At 41.2% G+C, this 19,995-nt stretch overlaps 2 protein-coding genes and 1 long non-coding RNA gene across 4 annotated transcripts; 1 reads left to right on the top strand and 2 right to left on the bottom strand.

Annotated features, from left to right (window-relative positions):
• Positions 1–1,775: 1,775 nt before the first annotated feature.
• On the bottom strand, positions 1,776–5,786 carry LOC134192179 (uncharacterized). The gene is made up of 3 exons (XR_009971908.1): positions 5,534–5,786; positions 2,256–2,418; positions 1,776–2,196 (listed from the first exon to the last, which is right to left on the bottom strand). It is a non-coding gene; the product is annotated as an uncharacterized LOC134192179 (long non-coding RNA).
• Positions 5,787–14,401: 8,615 nt separating this feature from the next.
• LOC134192208 (furin-like) lies at positions 14,402–18,617 on the top strand. Of its 2 annotated transcripts, XM_062660911.1 has the most exons (11): positions 14,865–15,045; positions 15,111–15,218; positions 15,419–15,511; positions 15,580–15,673; positions 15,732–15,769; positions 17,074–17,150; positions 17,213–17,298; positions 17,363–17,535; positions 17,607–17,819; positions 17,873–17,973; positions 18,029–18,617. In XM_062660911.1, the coding sequence occupies exons 2-11, from the start codon at positions 15,165–15,167 to the stop codon at positions 18,615–18,617; spliced, it is 1,518 nt and encodes a 505-aa protein (XP_062516895.1). In that variant the 5' UTR covers positions 14,865–15,045; positions 15,111–15,164. The 2 variants fall into 2 exon arrangements, with proteins under 2 accessions (XP_062516896.1, XP_062516895.1); XM_062660912.1 differs by lacking the exons at positions 14,865–15,045; positions 15,111–15,218 and adding an exon at positions 14,402–14,477.
• A 76-nt stretch (positions 18,618–18,693) lies between these two features.
• Positions 18,694–19,806, bottom strand: LOC134192209 (uncharacterized protein C6orf163-like). The gene is made up of 3 exons (XM_062660913.1): positions 19,715–19,806; positions 18,895–19,663; positions 18,694–18,836 (listed from the first exon to the last, which is right to left on the bottom strand). The coding sequence occupies exons 1-3, from the start codon at positions 19,770–19,772 to the stop codon at positions 18,794–18,796; spliced, it is 870 nt and encodes a 289-aa protein (XP_062516897.1). The 5' UTR covers positions 19,773–19,806; the 3' UTR covers positions 18,694–18,793.
• Positions 19,807–19,995: the final 189 nt, after the last annotated feature.

Here is a 19,995-nt window from a genome sequence, read left to right as displayed (position 1 = left end):
AGACAAATCAAGACATCACCTGTACACTGCAGGTTTTCTTTCTGGAATTTACGACATTGATGGGATTCATGAGTTTGCAGCAATGCATGAAGCCAAATAAATTTCATTTGAGGTGTGAGGAACTCCACTATTAGTCATAGAAGTTGAGATAGTGTTATACCAGTTTAAATTGTTTACCAAATTTTAAAATTACATATAGTCTGCTATACTAAACAGATTTAGTTCTTACAAAGATTACATCAGTTTTCTATACGGTGAGGGATGAATGGTGTAGGGAGGGTACTGTAGATACATGTAGGTACATTTGTCAATTTGTGTATTAAATCGTGACACTCTTTAGAGTCTATGTCATGATACAACAGAAACTTTAACAAATACTCCTAGGCAGTTGCATTGTTTGTAAATGTAAAAGTAAGAACTTCTGGGCAAGCACACTGGCATGTCATTTCCTATGATAGCAATGCACAAAGCAAAGTTTGACATAAATGGGAAACACACCTGCTCAAGGCACTGCTGCAATTCCCCTGTGCAAACCTGTTCATCTGCATGTGTTGTGATTGCTATGTGCTTTGTTGCAGTTGCTTCCTATTGTCCAAGGAGGGTTTGGAAACATCTATGTTCTTTACAGTCTGCTGCCGCTGACATAGCACAACCACACTTGGTGCTGTTTTACCATGCAAGTAGATATGCTCCTTTTTTGAGGACAACCTTGGCAACCTGGATACTACGCCAGAAAATAGATATACACAATATAGTGGATATCAAACTGCAACCAGAAAAAATTTGTCACTTGGCAGAAAACCAAGGAAATATACGTGGAATTTCTTGGAACTTCCCAAAAAGGTTTGTTTCTACAGCATATGCCTGTATTTTTACAGTAAAACTCAAATATGCTATGTACCTGGTTTCAGCCAAACCGTGACAACATTAGTAAGGAGAAAGAAGACTCTATTGGTGAACCAAGACAAAAGAAACAGAGACTAGAGTCCAAACAGGTTCACAAAGACATTGCACACAAAGACACTGCACATGTTTCTGAGGACACAGATTCCTTCAAAAAAGACGAAAGCAGCCTGCAACGCCCACATGGTACAAGACAAGGTACAAAACAAGCCTTTCTTAAAACTCAAATTCTAATTTCTAGTGCATGTACTGTCCAACCGTACGTGCATCAAATAAGCAGGATACCATTTGTCAATCTCACAATAAAATTACTACCAGTACATACATAAATGCACAATTTATAGTTTAGTAGGACTCTTGACCCAAAGACTGCAAAACAGTTATGACAAGTTACAAACTAGAACTAACTGTTCAATGTTTATAAACATAACTTACAGAGAGTTACGACACAACCAATTTAACAGACAAGTTTGCCAAAGATTTCCAATGTGATACATCCTTGCGTATACATTTGCTTTAAAGTGTGAAGTACATAGAAATCATTATACATCTCTTTTAGTGCTCTAAAAAGGAGAGAAACTGCAGCCATTGCCTATTATATACACGTAAGCAATTTTGGCACAAACAGAAAAGACTGCCAATCTCAAGGAACAAAGTACAACAATAGACATACAATGAACACTGCCACTCAGCCAATGACTGTCTACGTTAGTTCAGAAATGATCCGTCCTCCCAGTATTCAAAATTCCTTTCACTCCATATAGAGAAAGAAGTGCAGATGCATGGTCAAGTGGTATCATAGGATTTTGGCGTTATAAATGTAGTATTTTTCACAAAGTTTCTCAAGACATTGAAGCATCAGCAATCAGTCATCCTTCTTAACAAACTTCAATTATGTGGACAGAAATAGACCATTTCATTAGGTCTTTCAACATACATGCATATACCATACATGCATACAAACGTGCCAGTGGCTCAAACTGTTGTTTTTGTCTGCAGCTGAAACTAAATTTTCAGAATGAATACTCTCTGTCAAAAGAAGCTACTGTCTCTAAACAGAAATCTACTGAAATAACAGAGAACGCCATGGTGACAGACTCTCAGGACAAAGAACAAGTAGCCATCGATGTGACAGACTCTCAGGACAAAGAACAAGTAGCTGCCAATGTGACAAACTCTCAGGAGAAAGCACAAGTAGCCGCCGATGACTGTATACCACCACTTGTGAAGAAAAGAAGGACAACACACAACCAAAGTGTCAGCGACAATTTCAAGTACCAGATGAGATCAAGTCTATAAAAGACAACAGAGTGGATGACAACTGTGACAAATTCCATTAGTTGATGAACTACCTGTCACAAAAGTACACCTACAAGATTGATAAATTTGAAAGGATTGAAAGTGAAGGTTTCCTTGGTGCACCACCTATTGCATTTGAAGTTCATCTGTGGTTGACGATTGACACAGCAATTGATGCACAAGCATGGATACAGCAGTTAGAAGAGAAAACAGAAACTACATACAGAGTAACCAAAGGAACTTCATATTGGATGAAAGGACAGAAAGTAGTATACAAAACAATTAGACATTGTCAGCACAAACAGAAGAAACCCGCAAAAAAAGATGACAGCAAGTAGCAGAGACAAGAAGTGTGGTGCACCAAAGGAAGGGTGTGAAAGAAGCACACGAGACAAAAAAAACAGGATGTCCATCCAACCTGTCTGTTTCAGTATTAGCAAAACAACATGCCTTAAAATACCCACAGTATCCATGCTCTGTCAAATTACACTTCTACCACAATCATCCACTGCACTCAGGACATGCATTAAGTTTTCGACCAGTGTCGCAAGAAATCAAAGATGAATACATACGACTATTTGAGAATGGAAATTCTGCATCCAGTGCAAGGCATAAGCATGTGAGACACCTACAATTGGAACATGATGTAAAGCCAGATATCCAAAGACTATTAGCTGATCGATCCACAAATCCTAATGTTCAAGATGTCCAAAGGCTGTTTCAAAACTGGAGAGAATCTACAGTGGGAGCTGAGAATGGCAAGGCCATGTTTGAGAGGTTAGATGATGAGGTAAACAGGTACAACAAGACTGTTGCTGCTGATGGTGGACAAGCATATATACAGAGGTACACTGCCACTCTGAAACAAAGACAGAATGGAGACAGCGAACTGCAAGAACATGCATATTCCAAGTCGATGGTGGACCAGCAGCAACTTGAGAAACCATTTATTCTTGCCATCGTTACCCCTCTTATGGCAAGAGCGCACAAGCTTGTCCGACAAGCAGGAGAAATGGTCTTCTGTGATGCTACTGCAAGTCTGGATAGGCTAAATACCCCTGTTTTTATCATAAGTACAGCAACTGCTGCTGGAGCTGTACCATTAGCTGTAGTGATGACTTCAGGAGAAGATGTAGAAACTTTAACACAGGCTTTTGAAACTCTCAAAACAGTTTTGCCATCAGACGCATTCTTTAGTTGAGGAGTAGAAATAGGGCCATGGGATTTATGACTGATGACTCAACAAGTGAGCGACATGCCTTGAAAACAACATGGCCTCAAGCTACACTGTTTTGTGTGCCTTTCATTTTTTGCAGAGCACTTGGCAGTGGCTATGGAATTCAACGTCAGGCGTTGCTGGTAATGACAGACTATTGTCTATGAGCATGGTAAAGGAGCTGTTAATCGCAGATTCTTCTGAAAAGTTACTTGCTGCTAAACAAAGAATTGACAGTAATGTAAAAGTTCAGCAAAACATTAAGTTTCGAAACAGGTTGCAATCCTATTGGGAAAGGCGTGAATAATGGTGTGTTAGCCTTAGAAAATATTTTATAACTTGAGGAAACAACACAAATAACTACTCCGAGGCAGCAATTCGCATTACTAAAGATATAGTATTTGATCGACTGAAGGGCCTACAACAGTATCCAGATGTTCCAATTTGTTACAACAACAATGGATCTCTACTACAAACAGCGTTTGCTTTCTCTGGCTAACAATCATCTTGATAACTTTGTTGCTCTTCGATTTACCATTTCAGGTAGTACAGCAGATACAGTTTCATCTCATACCATCCAAGCCACTGACTCAGATGACTATTTCACGTTCAAAGTAGGACAGACAATCAACAAACATGGAAAGTGGATTTGACTGTAGGAACTTGTACCTGTCCAAGAGGAAGAAACGGTCAGCCATGTGGACATCAGCTGGCAGCTTCATTAAAATGCAAACGTCGCTCTTTAAATAAAATACCAACATCATCAGTATGTGGCCACCAACTGTATGCCAAAATAGCAATCGGAGAGGCAGCACTACCAGTTGCATTCTACAGCCATCTGCACCAGAAAGAAGAAGACACCTATGTGAAAGATCTAGGGATGCAACCAGAGTGGAGTAAAAGAACCAAAACGTTTCCAAGCTCTCAACACACAAAAATTGAAGACCAAGAAACAACTATTGACTATGAACCTGCATCGCCAGAATCTGATCATGCAAGTGAATACCCACAACAGCATCAGAGCCACACCACCTCTAACAATTTTGAAGACACTCTAACAGATTTGACATACGTCATGACAGACATTAAGAAAGGATTGGCAAGTAGGGACACTGTATTTACAACAGCTATACGAGAATTTTGCAGCCAGTACAAAAAATTAGAGGTGCTGATGGCAAAGAGAAATCTTACACAAAGCCATTGTTAATATCTGCTCTGCACAAGTTTGGAAAGGGACACCGACGTAAAATCAGAAGCAACAAACGCACCATTACAGTACAACCAACAGCTGTAAGCAAACGAGCCATTAAGAGTGTGGAGGAAAACCTCTTAAGTCTGGTCGTCCATCATTAATTCAGAGAAAATCAAACAATACCAACATGAAAAACTTATGTCGTCACACTCTACCAAAAAGAAAGCTCCAGTCAAAAAGAGTTCAGTCTTCAAACAAGTATTGATAATAGGAGACAGAACGCTTGCTAAAATGGCCAGTATCAAGCAAAGTGTGGTGCTCTAGCACACAATAATTGTTTGCCTCCTCTTGTTTGATTCTTGTCTAGATTGATTATACAGTTACTTGTTCTAACTTCAGTTTGTTTACATCAGGTAGTTGTGCATTTTTGATTTGAGTAAAGCAGTGACTCACAAACTTTACTAATGTTTGCCTTATTGCATGATTTCTTTCTTGTTTGTGCTCTTGCAAAAGTAAGTAAATTAGTTTTAGTCGAAACGACTGTGCAGACTATTTGTCTTAGAAAAGCATTGTATAAGGAATACTTTGCCTAATTCTCCGTCAGCAAAGCATGTAAGGAATTGAACATGTAAGAACAACATGTAAAAAATAGGTTCTTTTAATAACACATTTAGAAATTGTTCAAAGTCCAAGGTAGAGTTTACCATTAATTAATTAACATAACAACTTTCACTTTGACTAGTGGCTATACAACTATCTGTAAAAGTAAGCAAATATAAGGTTTCTAGTCGTTGGCTGCAAACATATATCGTGAGAATTCTAAAGGCAATTCAGACTGTACAAAAAAAATTTAGCTGCCAATGAAAGCCATTCTAACAGCATTTAAGTTCCATGTAACATTTAAGTATTAAGTATGCCGTTACCCCTGACTTTGGCCAAGTCTCTAAGATTTTCCTGCCTTTAGAAGAACCAGTTGGCACCTGTCTGATAGGCCTTCTGTTAGACTTCTCCCCTATACAAATACTCTATTTCAACTTCCTTACACCATTACTCACACACACACACACACACACACACACACACACACACACACACACACACACACACACACACACACACACAAACAAACACACACACACACACACACGATCATTTTCAACAACATTGAATGGATCCATTTCACATTAATTTTTTCAAAGATAAATATTCAAATTCTTCCTGTTGCTAGCAGATTGATTGTCATCAAATTCTACAGTAACGTCTATGAAATATGTGTGGGTGGAGGGTTATTAGTAATTTACATATTGTTATATTTAAATGTGCTGTTTATGTCTAGCAGAGAATATTCATGCACCATAGGTTGTAATTCAACCATTCCAGCTAGCCATCTTCCAAACCACCTGTTTTGTGTTCAAATATACTTTCAATTATGTAACGAATACTGATATGTGTCGTGTATCATGTTGACATTAGTTCCACAAGAAAGTTTTTAGAATGTGAAGGAGTGTTTGTCATTTGATCACAACACATGGAACACGTGGTACACTCGGAAACACTCTGAAACGTGTTTATTCTACTGTTTCAGATTGACATAACGTGGCAATTTACCAGTAGCCTTTGACTGAATTGGCTGCATCTACATACATCATCATACACTATACACAATGGCTGCTTGTGCGCAGTACTATATATGCAGTATATATTCTTGCTCAGAAAATCTCATAAGACGTTACTAAACCTGCATTATTATCAAAATACACTATATAACCGGGAGCATTGACTATTTACACCATTACAATCTACTGTATTTTTAACCACTTTTGAAGTAGTTTTATTTCAGTAATTTCAGTAATCCACCTTGTGTACCTACACCTGACACTTTTCCTCATTGCACTTGTATCTGTATGCTGATGACAAAGCATCCATGACGTCTGCCATTGAATACCAAAATCTGCATCTACTCTCTAATTATAATACACAATTTATTATCTTTGATCACCGTATTTCTAAAGAAATCACATTTTAGTTATATCAAATCATTTGTTGAAGCCAAGTCAAAAATTTGGAATTTGGACCACTTGCATGCAGAATTTAACGTAGAAACTCACAATTATAGTTGACTAACTAAAACTCCTTGGCATAAGTTGACATTGCATTGATGCTGCATGTCATGACAGAAAACTGGTTGTAAGAAGTTTAGATTGCAATGTCTTGTATCTCAATTTTCTTGCTTTAGAATGTTGTCATCAAGTGAGAATTTTGCGACCAGTCAAAGTTTGATGCCAAACAAACTATATTTTTACCCAATTAAACCCAACAAAATGACTTGCACAATTCAAAAGAATTGTGTTTGACCCAAACACATATTTATATAATTATTATAATATAATTATAATAGAGGAGTTTCTTCTTGTTACAATGGATGCTCGTTCTAACATGAAATGAGCCTTGATTGCCCAACTAAAAAAAATTTATTAGTGAATGTTACCTTGCACGCACAGACACACAAACAGATAGACAGACACACAGAACAAATGCTCACACAACATACAACACACACACACACACACACACACACACACACACACACACACACACACACACACACACACACACAGACACACACACAGACACACACACAGACACACACACGCACGCACGGACACACACACACACACACGCACGCACGGACACACACACACACACACACACGCATGCACACACACACGCATGCACACACACACACGCATGCACACACACACACACGCACGGACACACACACACGCACGCACACACACACACACACACACACACACACACACAAATGCACACCACACATGCACACACACACACACACACACACACACACACACACACACACACACACACACACACACACACACACACATGCACACTACACATGCACATACACATGCGCGCACACACACGCACATGTAGACAGTGTATGTATGTACATGTGTATGTATGGTTTCAGATGTGGCAGAGGCACGGTTGATATGATCTTCTCTGCTTAGCAGGTGCAAGGAAAGAGCCTTGAGCAACATACTGACATATTTATTGTTTTTGTGGACTTTATGAAAGCTTTTGACTCTGTGGATCGATCTGCTGCATGGCTTGTGGAGAATTTTAGCTAAAGTAGGATTCCCCGCCAAAATAGTGAATCTATAATCAAAGCATTTTATAAAGGCATGATGGCACGTGTCATTGAGGGTGGTTCAGAATCTGATTGCTTTCCAGTGAATAATGGAACAAAGCAAGGATGTGTGGCGAGCCCACACTTTTCAGCATATTGCTTTCTGTCATGCTGATTGATGCCTTCTGTGATGAGGACAGGGGAGTTCACATTCACTTCAGAATGCATGGTGGCGTCTTCAACTTTAGACGATTTGGATCTTGAACTTTAATTTCATAGTCTCTGGTTAGGGAATTCCTATTTGCTGATGATTGTGCACTGGTTGCTCACAGTTTTGATGACATCCAGTCTATTGTCATGTCAATTGTTTGGCCGACTCTGCCAATCGGTTTGACCGGACAATCAGTCTAAAAAACTGAAGTGATATTTCAACCACGCCTCTTTTCTACCTTCAAATTAACCTCCACCTGTTAGGATCCCTGAGAACAAACTGTCTTATTTCAAAACTCTACATATCTAGGAAGTAAAATGTCCAACGATACTACAATAGACGCAGAAGTATCACCAGCGTATTTTCAAAGCAATTAAACTCCGGTTTTTGGAAAGCTCTCTCAAAAATTGTGGAAGAGACATGACGTTTGGATCGATACCAAGATTGCAGTATACAAAGCAGTTGTACTATCTGTTCTGCTTTATGGTTGCAAAACCTAGACCAAGTACAGGCGCCACATTAAGAAACTTGAATCTTTTCATCTCCGTTGTCTTCGAGGCATATCTGTGGTACATGTATTCACTAGCAGGACATGATGTCTAATGTTGAAGTGTTAGGAAAATCAAGGCCAATATGCCTGGAATTGATTACTTTCTCATCAAATCTCAGTTCAGATGGACTGGACATGGATCTAATTCAGATGTCTGGTAACAGAATTCCCAAGCAGTTATTTTTTGGTCAGCTTGCTCAGGGAAACGTCCTCAGTCAAAGCCAAAACTATTGTTCAAAGACTCACTGAAGACCAACTTGAAAAAGTGTTTGATGGATCCCAACAACTTGGAAAATATAACACAGATAGAGCAACTTGGAGAAGTGTATGTCATTCCTCACTAGTAAATTTTGAAGAGAAAAGAGTTGAAGCAATATCACTTAATTAGACGTCAGAACAGAAACGGCACATCTACCTTGTGTGCCGGTTTCTAATGTGACAAATACGTGTACTTGTCCTTCATGTGGGAGATTTTGTCGTTTGGGCTAGGGCTTTGCATCACACAGGAGAGCAAGCGGACATTGACCGGTGTCATCACTGGATGAAATCAGTGGACAACCGTCATGTATGCATGTATGTATGCATGTATCACAGTATACCATCATAGTATACTGTGATACATGTATACATACATGCATACATGATGGTTGTCCACTGATATCTACGTATGTACAGTATGTATGGAATTAAGACTTAATAAACAGCTTACGATGTAGCTAGGCTTTACACACTTGAGCATTTTGAAATTGCATCAAGAGGAGCTAGGTCATGAGACTTAATTCTTTCTGTCTCTGGAGCTCGTTTCATTGTCTAATGTTTCACCACCTAATAAGAACAGTCTGACCAATATTTTACAAACCGCTTGTAGATCAGCAATATGTTATTTAATTATTTCTTAATTACATCATTTGGGCTAGAACTAGAAGAAACAGTGTTGAATGGCACGAATTACTGCATGAACAATTCACACTGTGCTCCATTACTACACAATCTTTTTTCCTGCATATGCCGACTAGAAGAGTTCGGGTCCACATTGTCAATACTACTAGAAATTTTATTAGGGGTTTCCAACTGTCGCCATATGCATGTTGCCAAATTTGGCGACAGAGCCAAGTATCTGGCAACAAGTCTAAGTGACTAAGATATTAGCGACAGAGGCATTAGTTGTCATCTCTTTAACAACTTGAAATTAGAAAGCATGCATTCAGAATTAATTTTGTGAGACAGACGACGTGTGAGATGTCAGACTTGGATGCAGGCATTAGTGCGTTCTTCATTTATGGAGGTGGTAGTTTCCAGCCTTTTCTACTCTTTAGTAATTAAAGGTGGCTCTAACTAAGCTTGAATGGTCACGTGAATATATTAAAACTTCCGTGTTACTTGGCACAATATAACTCATCATAGCAAAAATAAAATTACAGTTGGACACCCCTGTTTCATGCAAACATTAAAGCTTTTGGCAAGAAAGACTTCATAGTATTTCAATTTGGACAACTTTTAACGGTGCTTGTTAGGGCTACTGTTTATGTATATTTTTATAACAGTAATATGAGTGTGCATGCCAACGGAAGTCAAAGGGGGGAGGGACTGGCTGCTCGAGACTAGTATCAGCCTAGGTTCCTAATTCAGAAAGTTTGAGAAATGTACATAGTGTAGCCTTGTTTATCTTGTTTGGTCTGTAACAAATAATTTATAATGCATGTAGACTACCACTAGTAAATATGAACCAATCAGGTACTGGCATTGTTTACAATTTACTATAAATTTACTAGAGCACACAATTGGATTAAAATTAAACATCAAACTATATAAATTAAATTCTAAACAATTACTTGATTACTCAACTTAATTAATTAAATAACATTTGAGGTTCAGTTTTAAAAAATAGTAACATAGATACCTAGATTTGTGTGCTTTTATTAATAGTTTTAATTAGACCATACTTGAACTGCATTCTAATTACTTGATTCACGCGAGCGTGGGCCATGCGTGCACGTGAATTTGTCTACCATGTACGTGCAAGTCAAACATCCGAAATGTGCCCCAACTGTGGTCCCAAAAAATTCGTCAACGCAGAACCCTATAGAAAGACTCTAGATCTGTGGGATGTGCATGCATGCTTAGAAATCCTATCATGGTTTCTAATGAGAAGGCTCATCGTTGTGGAAGTGACGGTCTAGACACAGCCTGCACAGTTTCAATGAAGAAGCACTACAGTGCAAACCCTCCATGTAATGTTAGCCTCACGTTCACCTGGGAGTGTCCAGTTCCCGTATAACACTTTCAGCCTCAAAGGGGCTACCATGTGTCTGTGTCCTAGAGCTTTCCAGCTGGCATAGAAGAGCGTGAGAGCCGTGAGAAAGAGACTAACATCCTGTCACTATTTCCCTCAATTAGCGATCACGTGTTACGCCATTGCCTAGCAGTCGGTCAGCCGGTCGGCCGGTATAATTATCTACTAGAGATAGAGTCCCGTATCTAGTTTCGGATACCGTCTAGATTCGGACGCGAGATCTTGGTTCAACGCAATTGTCTAAGTAGGAAATATAGGGCAACGTAGAGACGTTAGATAACTATTCTTGATCCGTGACAATCAATGGATTTGGCTGGTTTTAACGAGAACGGGGTCTCTCGACTAAAAGTGCCACCACGCCCTACCTCCAGACCCGGACAAATACGTGTACGGATGGCCTCTCGCGTAGGAGTTGCTGTAAAACGCAGACTGCAGACTACGCAGACTGCACTGCAGACTACGGAATGGGGACTTGGCCGGTCTCACACGCATGCGCTATGCATATATACCGTCACGTGTTGATGTTTCCGGCCTTGCGCTTCAACTGCGACATATTGGCAGTGAGAATTTGTAGCTCATCATGATGTTCAATGAAACAACACGGCTAAGCCTGCTTCTATCTCGATCTATGCGAGGGCGTACGTCGCGTCATACCTAGATCTACGTAGCATCGTGCCGGGACCGGACACGACGGCGCGAGAGGGTCTGGTACGAGGCTAGATCTACGTTGATCGCATGATAGGCTCAAGCTCTAGCTAGTGAAACCAGCTGCAGGCGACCAACGCAGAGTCTGTTTGTGATATTGTGTGTGGTGAAGCGACAGTTGGAAGTGTGAGTTGAAAAATGGGGATTTTAGCTAGCAAACTTAGAAATCAAAAATAAGAAATACAAATCTTAAAAAGTAAGATTTGAAATGTAAAAATTTAAAATTTAAATTCAAATTTTAAAAATTAGAAATGAGGGATTTTAAATAATTGTTTATTGCAAAAATTAAAAATGAGAAATGAGAAAACTAGAAACGCAAATATTAGAATGACAATGGCCCAATTACCCACTGACCAGATCACCACACCTAGAGCGGCCGCCAGTACGTTGCATGTAGACAATGTGCTTCCCGCACCATTCTTACTTTGAAAAACTACAATGCAGCAATTTCCGTGATGTCTACTGTCCTAGCAATTTTAATTAATTAATGCTTCATTGTCTGATACGTACTGGGCAATATTATTAGAAAGAACATATCTGAATCCCTAGATACCTCCTGTATTCGACTGCGATCTATGTGCTGCAATAAACGTTGGTCGAACTATAGCTGCCTATCTCCGACCTATACATTCTAGAAACCGAAAGACGGGAAGCACCTAGCTAGGAGGGAGACAACACGTCACCGCCTTTCTTTCAAGTAGATCGCTATCGTATCCATTGTTTTCAACTCACGCTTTCACCACACACAATATCAACAGAAACATTTTACAAACAGACTCTGCAGGGCTGGATCCAGAGGGGTTCAGGGGTTGAAACCCCTCTTTTCCAATAGGTGTGGTTCAATAATTTCATATAATTTCACTAGAAAAGAGAAAATTAGTAATGCTATAAATAACTGCTAACGGTGAACACCCTCTTTCAAAAATTCCTGGTTCCGGCGCTGCTCCTAGGTACTAGTAAGCTGTCGTATTGCGTTGGTCGCCTGGTTTGAATTCACTAGCTAGTAACTTACGTTGTCGCATGCGATCGACGTAGAAACTATAGCTAAACGTGTAGATACGACGTACGCGCGAGGTAGAAGCAGCTTCGAAGAGGCTTAGCCGCGTTGTTTCATCCGTGAAACGTTCATGAAAGAGTTTTACCGGGATGGTGCTATTCATGTTTGCGATTGCCACGTCTTGCCGGACTACACAACTGAACTTACCTGGCGCGAGGATGCTAGACAGGAAGTTAGTATCACGTAACTAGGAGCGAGATGTATGTCCCCTAGTCTAGGTACTAGACTTTCGTTGCTGTACCTTGACAACAATGCCACAGGATACGCGCACGCACGTACGCACACAGACACACAGACACGCACGCACGCACGCACGCACGCACGCACGCACGCACGCACGCACGCACGCACGCACGCACACAGACACAATTTCTAACTACCTAATTAGGAGACGTTTCATAATCGAAGCTTGAGGAGTATCCTGGATGTGTGATTGTGTCTACAACAACTCAATAGTCCATGCAGCCACCTCTCTATGCTCAAGTAAGGTCAAACTTTGGAATGACAGATAATAAAATTTCAGAAAATGTTCTTTTTGGCTGATTACCAAATAAACGTGCAGCGCATAACCTAGAACTGTGTATGTGTGTGTGTATGTGGGGAGTGTGTTTCTTGCAGATAGGAGAATATAAATCAGTGAGAATCTTCCTGAAGCAAACCACTACAGTGTAGTAGAAAAAATACAAACGTATATATATGTTACAAAAATCTAATTTGGCATGAGGCCAACCACACGTATGAAACCACATAAACCTATACACACGTGACAACTAGTGCACGTGGTGTAATGATTGGTGGGGTGTGCTATCCGAGCTGACTGGGCGTGAAGGTGCGTTTGGCCTGCTTTGCGCAAGCGCATAAAGAGACGTTACCGTTTTTGCTTGTAATCTTATTTCGTCGATTCCGGCGCAAAACCTTTCTAGAAAATTTCACTCTGCGTATTCCCGTATTTCTCGTCCCGTATTCGCAACCTTGAAGACTTTGCATTTGATGAACATGTCAAAGACACAGTCGCGTGTCACCTATCCGACCCCCTTGGGATCAGACTCCTGTTGGATAAGTAAAAATGTTGGTTAACTGAAGCTGTGATGAACTCAATCAACTATTGTTCATACTCTAGCTAGATCTAGACGGCATTTTTTCCACATTAGTAGGCCTAACTAGACTGAATGTAGATGTAGAATGAATGAAGATGTAGATGAATGTAGAATACAACGAGAAGAAACGCTTGAACCCACTCTCAAAACTTGTTTCAAGAAACAACTGACATGCACGTGGATGTACATGAATAGCCACGTGACAAGCTTGACCTGTCGATAACCGGCGTGTCAGATAAGCGATACGCGACTGTATATGTATTGTTGCCCCGTAACACGAAAATATGTACCACGTGGTTAGGTTTAGCTCGAGCCTGGCCCAATGGTTTATCTCGGACTAATCTAGCAAGGGCTAGATGCACCCAGCTCGAGCCAACATCGTTTACACGGGGCCAAATTAGCACGGGCCAGTTTGGCTCGAGTCAAATCGTGTAGTGTAAAGCCGGTATTAGTCAATTAAGTTGCAAGTATAGTCTCTAGCATACCTCTAAACTCATTTTATATCTCAAAATGATTTCCAACCACTCTAACGTTTTAGTAACTGTGTAGGAAGCATCTAGGACCCGTGTTTACCACAACCAGATTGAAGTTGTTTTAGAACAGTTAACTTGAGTTACATGCTTGCCTCACTGAGTAGACATAGTTGAAAAATTTATGAACAAGTAATTACGCACATTGTTATCATTGACTGTCTAGGCGGGCTGTTGTTGACAGAGATGGTGGCGGTGGAGTCAGATACGGATGTCTAGAAGTCATCCCTAGCTACGATACATGACCAAATGCAACTTTGCATGGAATTGGTACGCATGATCGTCACGTTCTATTGACGGCTAGAATTCTGTCATCTGTACACAGCCTGTAATCACTGACCTAGACAAGCTACACTATCAGCCAAGTGTGACTTGTACAGCAGCAGCAGCCTTCACAACCAAGCAATTTTCGCACCAGCAAATTAGGAACCTTCGCAAGAGCTGCAAAGTAATTTACGAAGCCGTCGGCGCATCGCCGGCTATCCTGTAGTGCAACATGTATGTCATACCTTCAATGACAAACGATGACAAACGACAACAAACAAGAAATCTATACGTCATGACGCCGACAAGATCTGATACGTCTGTTACACCAGATACCCGGAAGTCGTTTAGCGCGATCTTTCTAATAATTATTGTGATGGCGAAGGACGTCGCTGTCGTGCTGCTCGTCGTCTTGTCCCCGTCCTTGTACTTACCGTCGCACTGCTTGAACTCTGACCATTGGGCAGTTGAAATCATACGCACAGGTCTACGTGTCGAGAACGCGAGTGGGCATCATTGCTCCCACGAAGCCGACCTCCTCGCAGCTCGACACGGCTTCATCAACAATGGCCAGGTTAACGCTATACGTATATTTCCGAGGTATCGAAGCGTTCGAGACGAACATATGGCTTTTGTTAGGTTGGAGAATTAAGTTGCGTCTACTGCTTGTCGCCTGCTGCTCGTCGCGGCCGAATGAGGAGACATTCTCCACTCGAAACGAGGAAGCGACTGCTCTCAGAGAAAAACGTAACACCACATGTCGACTGTTCGTAGCAGTTGCATTTGCGCTCGTCCGTAAGACACAAGGCTGGCTCCGTGGGTCCAGCTTTCTGTGTCGAGTCCAGACACCAATTAGAGCTCTTTGTTGTTGTTTGTGGTGGTCGTATTAGTATATAATAGCGTTTAGTGGTCTGTAATTGGCCAATAAATTGTCGATGTCTGCACAGGTGATATGGGCACGACAGCAAAAGGCGCTCGTTCGAGTAAAAAGGAACGTCGAAGATCCGCTCGACCCACTGTGGAAAGAACAATGGTATATTGTAAGTTGGACTAACATTCTTATCGTCAACTGCTAAGTACCTCAAGTACCACTAATTAATTATCGCAGAGCAGTACCAACCCCGAGCTAAGTCACGGGATATTGACGGCATGGCGATCAAACCGAACGGGAAGAGGGGTCGTCGTTGCTATCATTGACGACGGTTGGTAGATAGTAAATGTGACCGCGTTTAGTCTAATGTATTGCGCATGTTATTTCAGGGCTGGAAATAGACCATCCGGATCTGAGAGACAACTATGTACGGTGACATATCAACACTTGTGAAATATAATACACTTCTAATAACACTACAGTAAAAGCTCTAAAAGTCTGTTCACGAATTAGATGGACCCGTGCCTGAGGGTTGGACCTTAGCTAAACAGATTACCAAGAAAGCCGGATGTTATGTTTGTATAAGAAGCTATCTTAGACTGAGTGCATTCTTGGCGTGTGTTGTCACAGGAAACGCAAACCAATAAATACTGTATCAGAACAACTCTGAGAGCAGGAAGAGAGGTGTAACGCTCAAACCTACAGCTTTTCGGTATAACATAGAATTCCATTCTGTTGAGACCTATGCAGGAAATCAATAAATACTTGCTTTGTACACAAGTTTCTAATTGTTTACGTCATTAGTATTATGTTACGCACCTTAATTTGATAAAGAGTTATCTCACTGGGGGTTGTCTCTAGATTGATCTGATTAAGCTTGTCTTCACCCGCTAACTCATTACAATTCCGGAAGTTTGCTTATGCTGGTCTTTTGTTCATAGCAAGCAATAAATAATTATTGTAATTGAATTAAGCTCTTCAAGAGCTGTCCATCGATATCAATTAGACCTCGGAAACCCACACTATAGTCCTGCTACGCGCTGAATTCCTCAGTCCATCTAATGCTGAACGGACTTTTTCTAGTTCAAACGTCATTCTACGTGAGACGCCCGTTGAGGCTCCAAGTATTTTTCTAGCCTCTAAAAGAGATGCCTTTCAAACACTTAATATATTTATTAATAATATAATTAATATTTATTAATATTATTTTTCAAGGCCGCCTAGTAATTGAAACCTTCTTGGTTCACAATGTCTGCTGAACTGATGTGTGGTAGTGAAAGTGGTGGTAGTGGTAGCCATAGCTTAGACAATGTGTATTAGTCAGTGGTCAAGTTGTGACTTAGCCTCCCTCCAGAGGCAGTGTGGATTGCAGTCCCCAGATGTGCTGCCATTACTGCAAATCCACACTGCGTGTGGGGCGAGGCTAGTAGTGACTACAGTACCATCAGATATATGATAGTGTACTGTCCTGCTGCTTGCTGTCCCCATTACTGATTGATGAAAGGCAATAATTTTTGTATTACAAAATTTACACAATTGATACCAAAATATCTTTATTTAGTCGCCCTCCTAACTTCAAAGCCTTCAGAGGGCAAAGCTTATTTCCTAGGTCTCTAAATGAGGCGCCTTTTTATTACCTACTTATTTTTATGGGCTGCCCAAATTAGAGCTTTTATAGTAGACTAATGTGTTTATCCACACTCATGAAAACACATTGTATTTTGTGTCCAGGATCCAAAGGCTAGTTATGATTTCATTGACAACGATCCCATTCCACAGATCCATTACGATTCTGCTAATTCCAACAAGTAAGAAACATAAATCGAATCTCATCCTGAAAGCATAAGACACATTGGCTGTGTGTTTGCAGGCACGGAACTCGATGTGCTGGTGTAGTCGCTGCAGCTTCCAATCAAATCTGCGGCATAGGAGTTGCCTTCCGTTCGAGGATTGGTGGTAGACCAATCAATATATTGAGCAATTGATTAAATTCATTTTATTTGTGATCTAACTGTACTAGGTATTCGACTACTCAATGGAAGAGTTACAGATATTACAGAAGCGTCTGCATTGGGGTTTGGTCTCCAATATATCCATATTTACTTAGCAAGTTGGGGACCCGATGATAATGGGAAGAAAATGGATGGTCCTGGATATCTTGCAAGGAAGGCATTACGTCATGGTGCCATAAAGGTGGTGTGCAATACAGATGTATTCCATGTGTTTGTGACTATTAGTATTGACTTAGACCCCATTGTGTGTAGGGTCGACGCGGTCTAGGAAGCATCTACGTGTGGGCGTCGGGAAACGGGCGATCGTACGGCGACACTTGTTCTTGCGATGGCTTTGTGAACAGTGTCTACAGCATTGCAATCAGCTCGGTGGATGAGAGCGGCCGATCTCCGTGGTACTCCGAATGGTGTGCTAGTATTCTAGCATCTGCTTTTAGCAATAGCAAGAAGGCAGACAAACGGGTGGTAAGTCAATGTTTCACAGCCATTGCATAAACTACAGTCAGCCAACCCTTTAGATATCGACTGACCTTCATGGTAAGTGCACAGACAAGCACAGTGGTACATCAGCTGCAGCATCGATTGCTGCTGGTATCTTTGCTATTGCTCTTGAAGTCAAGTAAGCCCGTTGTTGTTGTTGCTACTGAATTCTAATCTTTGTGATGGACTGTTAGTATGAACCTGACATGGCGCTGTCTCCAACATATGGTTGTTCGGACGTCCAAAGTTATATCGCCTACAGATAATGACTGGGTTATAAATGGTGCTGGATACAGAGTGAGCCATAAGTTTGGTTTTGGACTTGTTGATGCAGCTGGTCTCACTGCTCTTGCTCGAGTGTGGGCTAGAGTTCCCAAGCAACACGTATGTGTTGAAACTGTCAAGATTCGTCCTCAGCCCATACAGACGAGTGCTAGGCATGGTGTTGTTATTACATCACTAGGATGCCGTAACTCACACGACGAAGTGCGGTTTCTTGAGCACGTTGTGGCTATAATTTCATTGACTTCAACTGATCGTGGATCCATTCGTATAGTGCTAACATCACCCATGGGGACACCGTCAGAACTGCTTCATCCTCGAAGGAATGACCATTCGAAAGATGGTATACTAAACTGGCCTTTCATGACAACTCACTGTTGGGGTGAAAACCCACAGGGAGAATGGATCCTTCATGTGAGAAAGACAGTGCAATCAGTGGAAGGAATATTACAAAGTGTTACTTTGTATTTATATGGTACAAAAGAGGATCCAAAAAATTAACTAGTTAAAAGCCGAATCATCACTGTCCAATCTAGTTGAATAGTTTAACTGTTGTACATAATGTCATTTTGTTAGTTTTTTACCTTTCGTGTGAAGGTTTCCAACTGTGCAGTCGTTCTGCATGCTTGTACAGTACTTTTTCAATAGAAACTGTCAATAGAAACTGCATAACTGATTCAAGGGAGACTGTCGCGAAGTGACTGAAATGTTGTCTCAGTTCTAGAACACAAAGCCTTTCAACAGCAAAACAACAGGTTGGTGCGTACTGCAAACTGACTTTAACAAATAGTCTGCACTGTACCCAGGTACTTGATTAATAAAATGCGAGAATTCAAGCGTCATTTGAGCCAATTTAATTTCTGCATCTTTTCTCATTGATTCTGAGCGAGAAACAGAAAGTTTCGACCTCTCCAGTTCTTGCAGTAGCTCTTCCAGCTGCACTCTCAGCTCAGAAACTCGAGCTTCATGACTTCTCTGAACATTTCCTAAAATTTCTGCAGCATGTGTGTTGGCCTCTTGAACAGCCCTAGCAACTGCTTCCTTTCTTTCCATCATAAGCTCTTCTCGCTGCTTTCCTAGACCATCTGTTAGGTTCTTCTTACCTAACCGCTTTACCTCTTCCATGTCAAGGTCATGCTTCTCCTCCATTTTCTTGGATTCTTTCTCAGCAAATTCTCTCTCCTCAGCCCTTGCTCGTTCAACGGCCTCTTTCCGTTCCTGGTTTGCTTGTTTGTGAGCGTCTAACAGTGCAGCTTTCAATCTCCCTTGTCCAGCGTTATACTCATCCTCCACTCTCTTATCACCTTCGGCTTTCATGAGCGACTTCACTCTAGCGGCTTTCCTCTCCACTGCTTGTTCCATTTCCCGCCTCATTCGTCGAGTATTCTCCTCCAGCTCTCTTCTTGCCGCCTGTCGGGCAAGTTCCAAGTCACAGAGACGTTGCTGTTCGGCTTCTTTTCTCACTTCATTTTCTCTACGAGCAACAGCCTCTCGTCTATGGTGATCAAACTGCTGCGCAAATCTGTCTTCGACCAGACTGCCACACTCTATCGACAAAATTTAGTTTAGCCTATCAAATGTACAATTAACCACCTAACCTAAGATTTGTTCGTGCGTTGCGCTACGCAGTTTGTCGCTAGACGTTTCGACGCTCATCGTAATGTTTCCACAGAAACGATGTTCGTGCGCATGCCCGGTGTTTTCGCTTTCGTGGGTGTGCCTGGTCGCGGCGGTAGCAGTCTGGCTACGCGAGACTACTACTGTCAGACACGTTTGGATGTTGTGTATCAATCAGCGACATGTCACAGGCGTACATCTAACCATCGTTTGCCACCGTGATGCTCCGTAAGTTTATTGTATTTACACCTATGTTTCACTC

This window comes from Corticium candelabrum, chromosome 16 (genome assembly GCF_963422355.1).
Source record: "Corticium candelabrum chromosome 16, ooCorCand1.1, whole genome shotgun sequence".
NCBI lineage: Eukaryota > Metazoa > Porifera > Homoscleromorpha > Homosclerophorida > Plakinidae > Corticium > Corticium candelabrum.
This window is presented reverse-complemented; position numbering and strand designations above follow the sequence as displayed.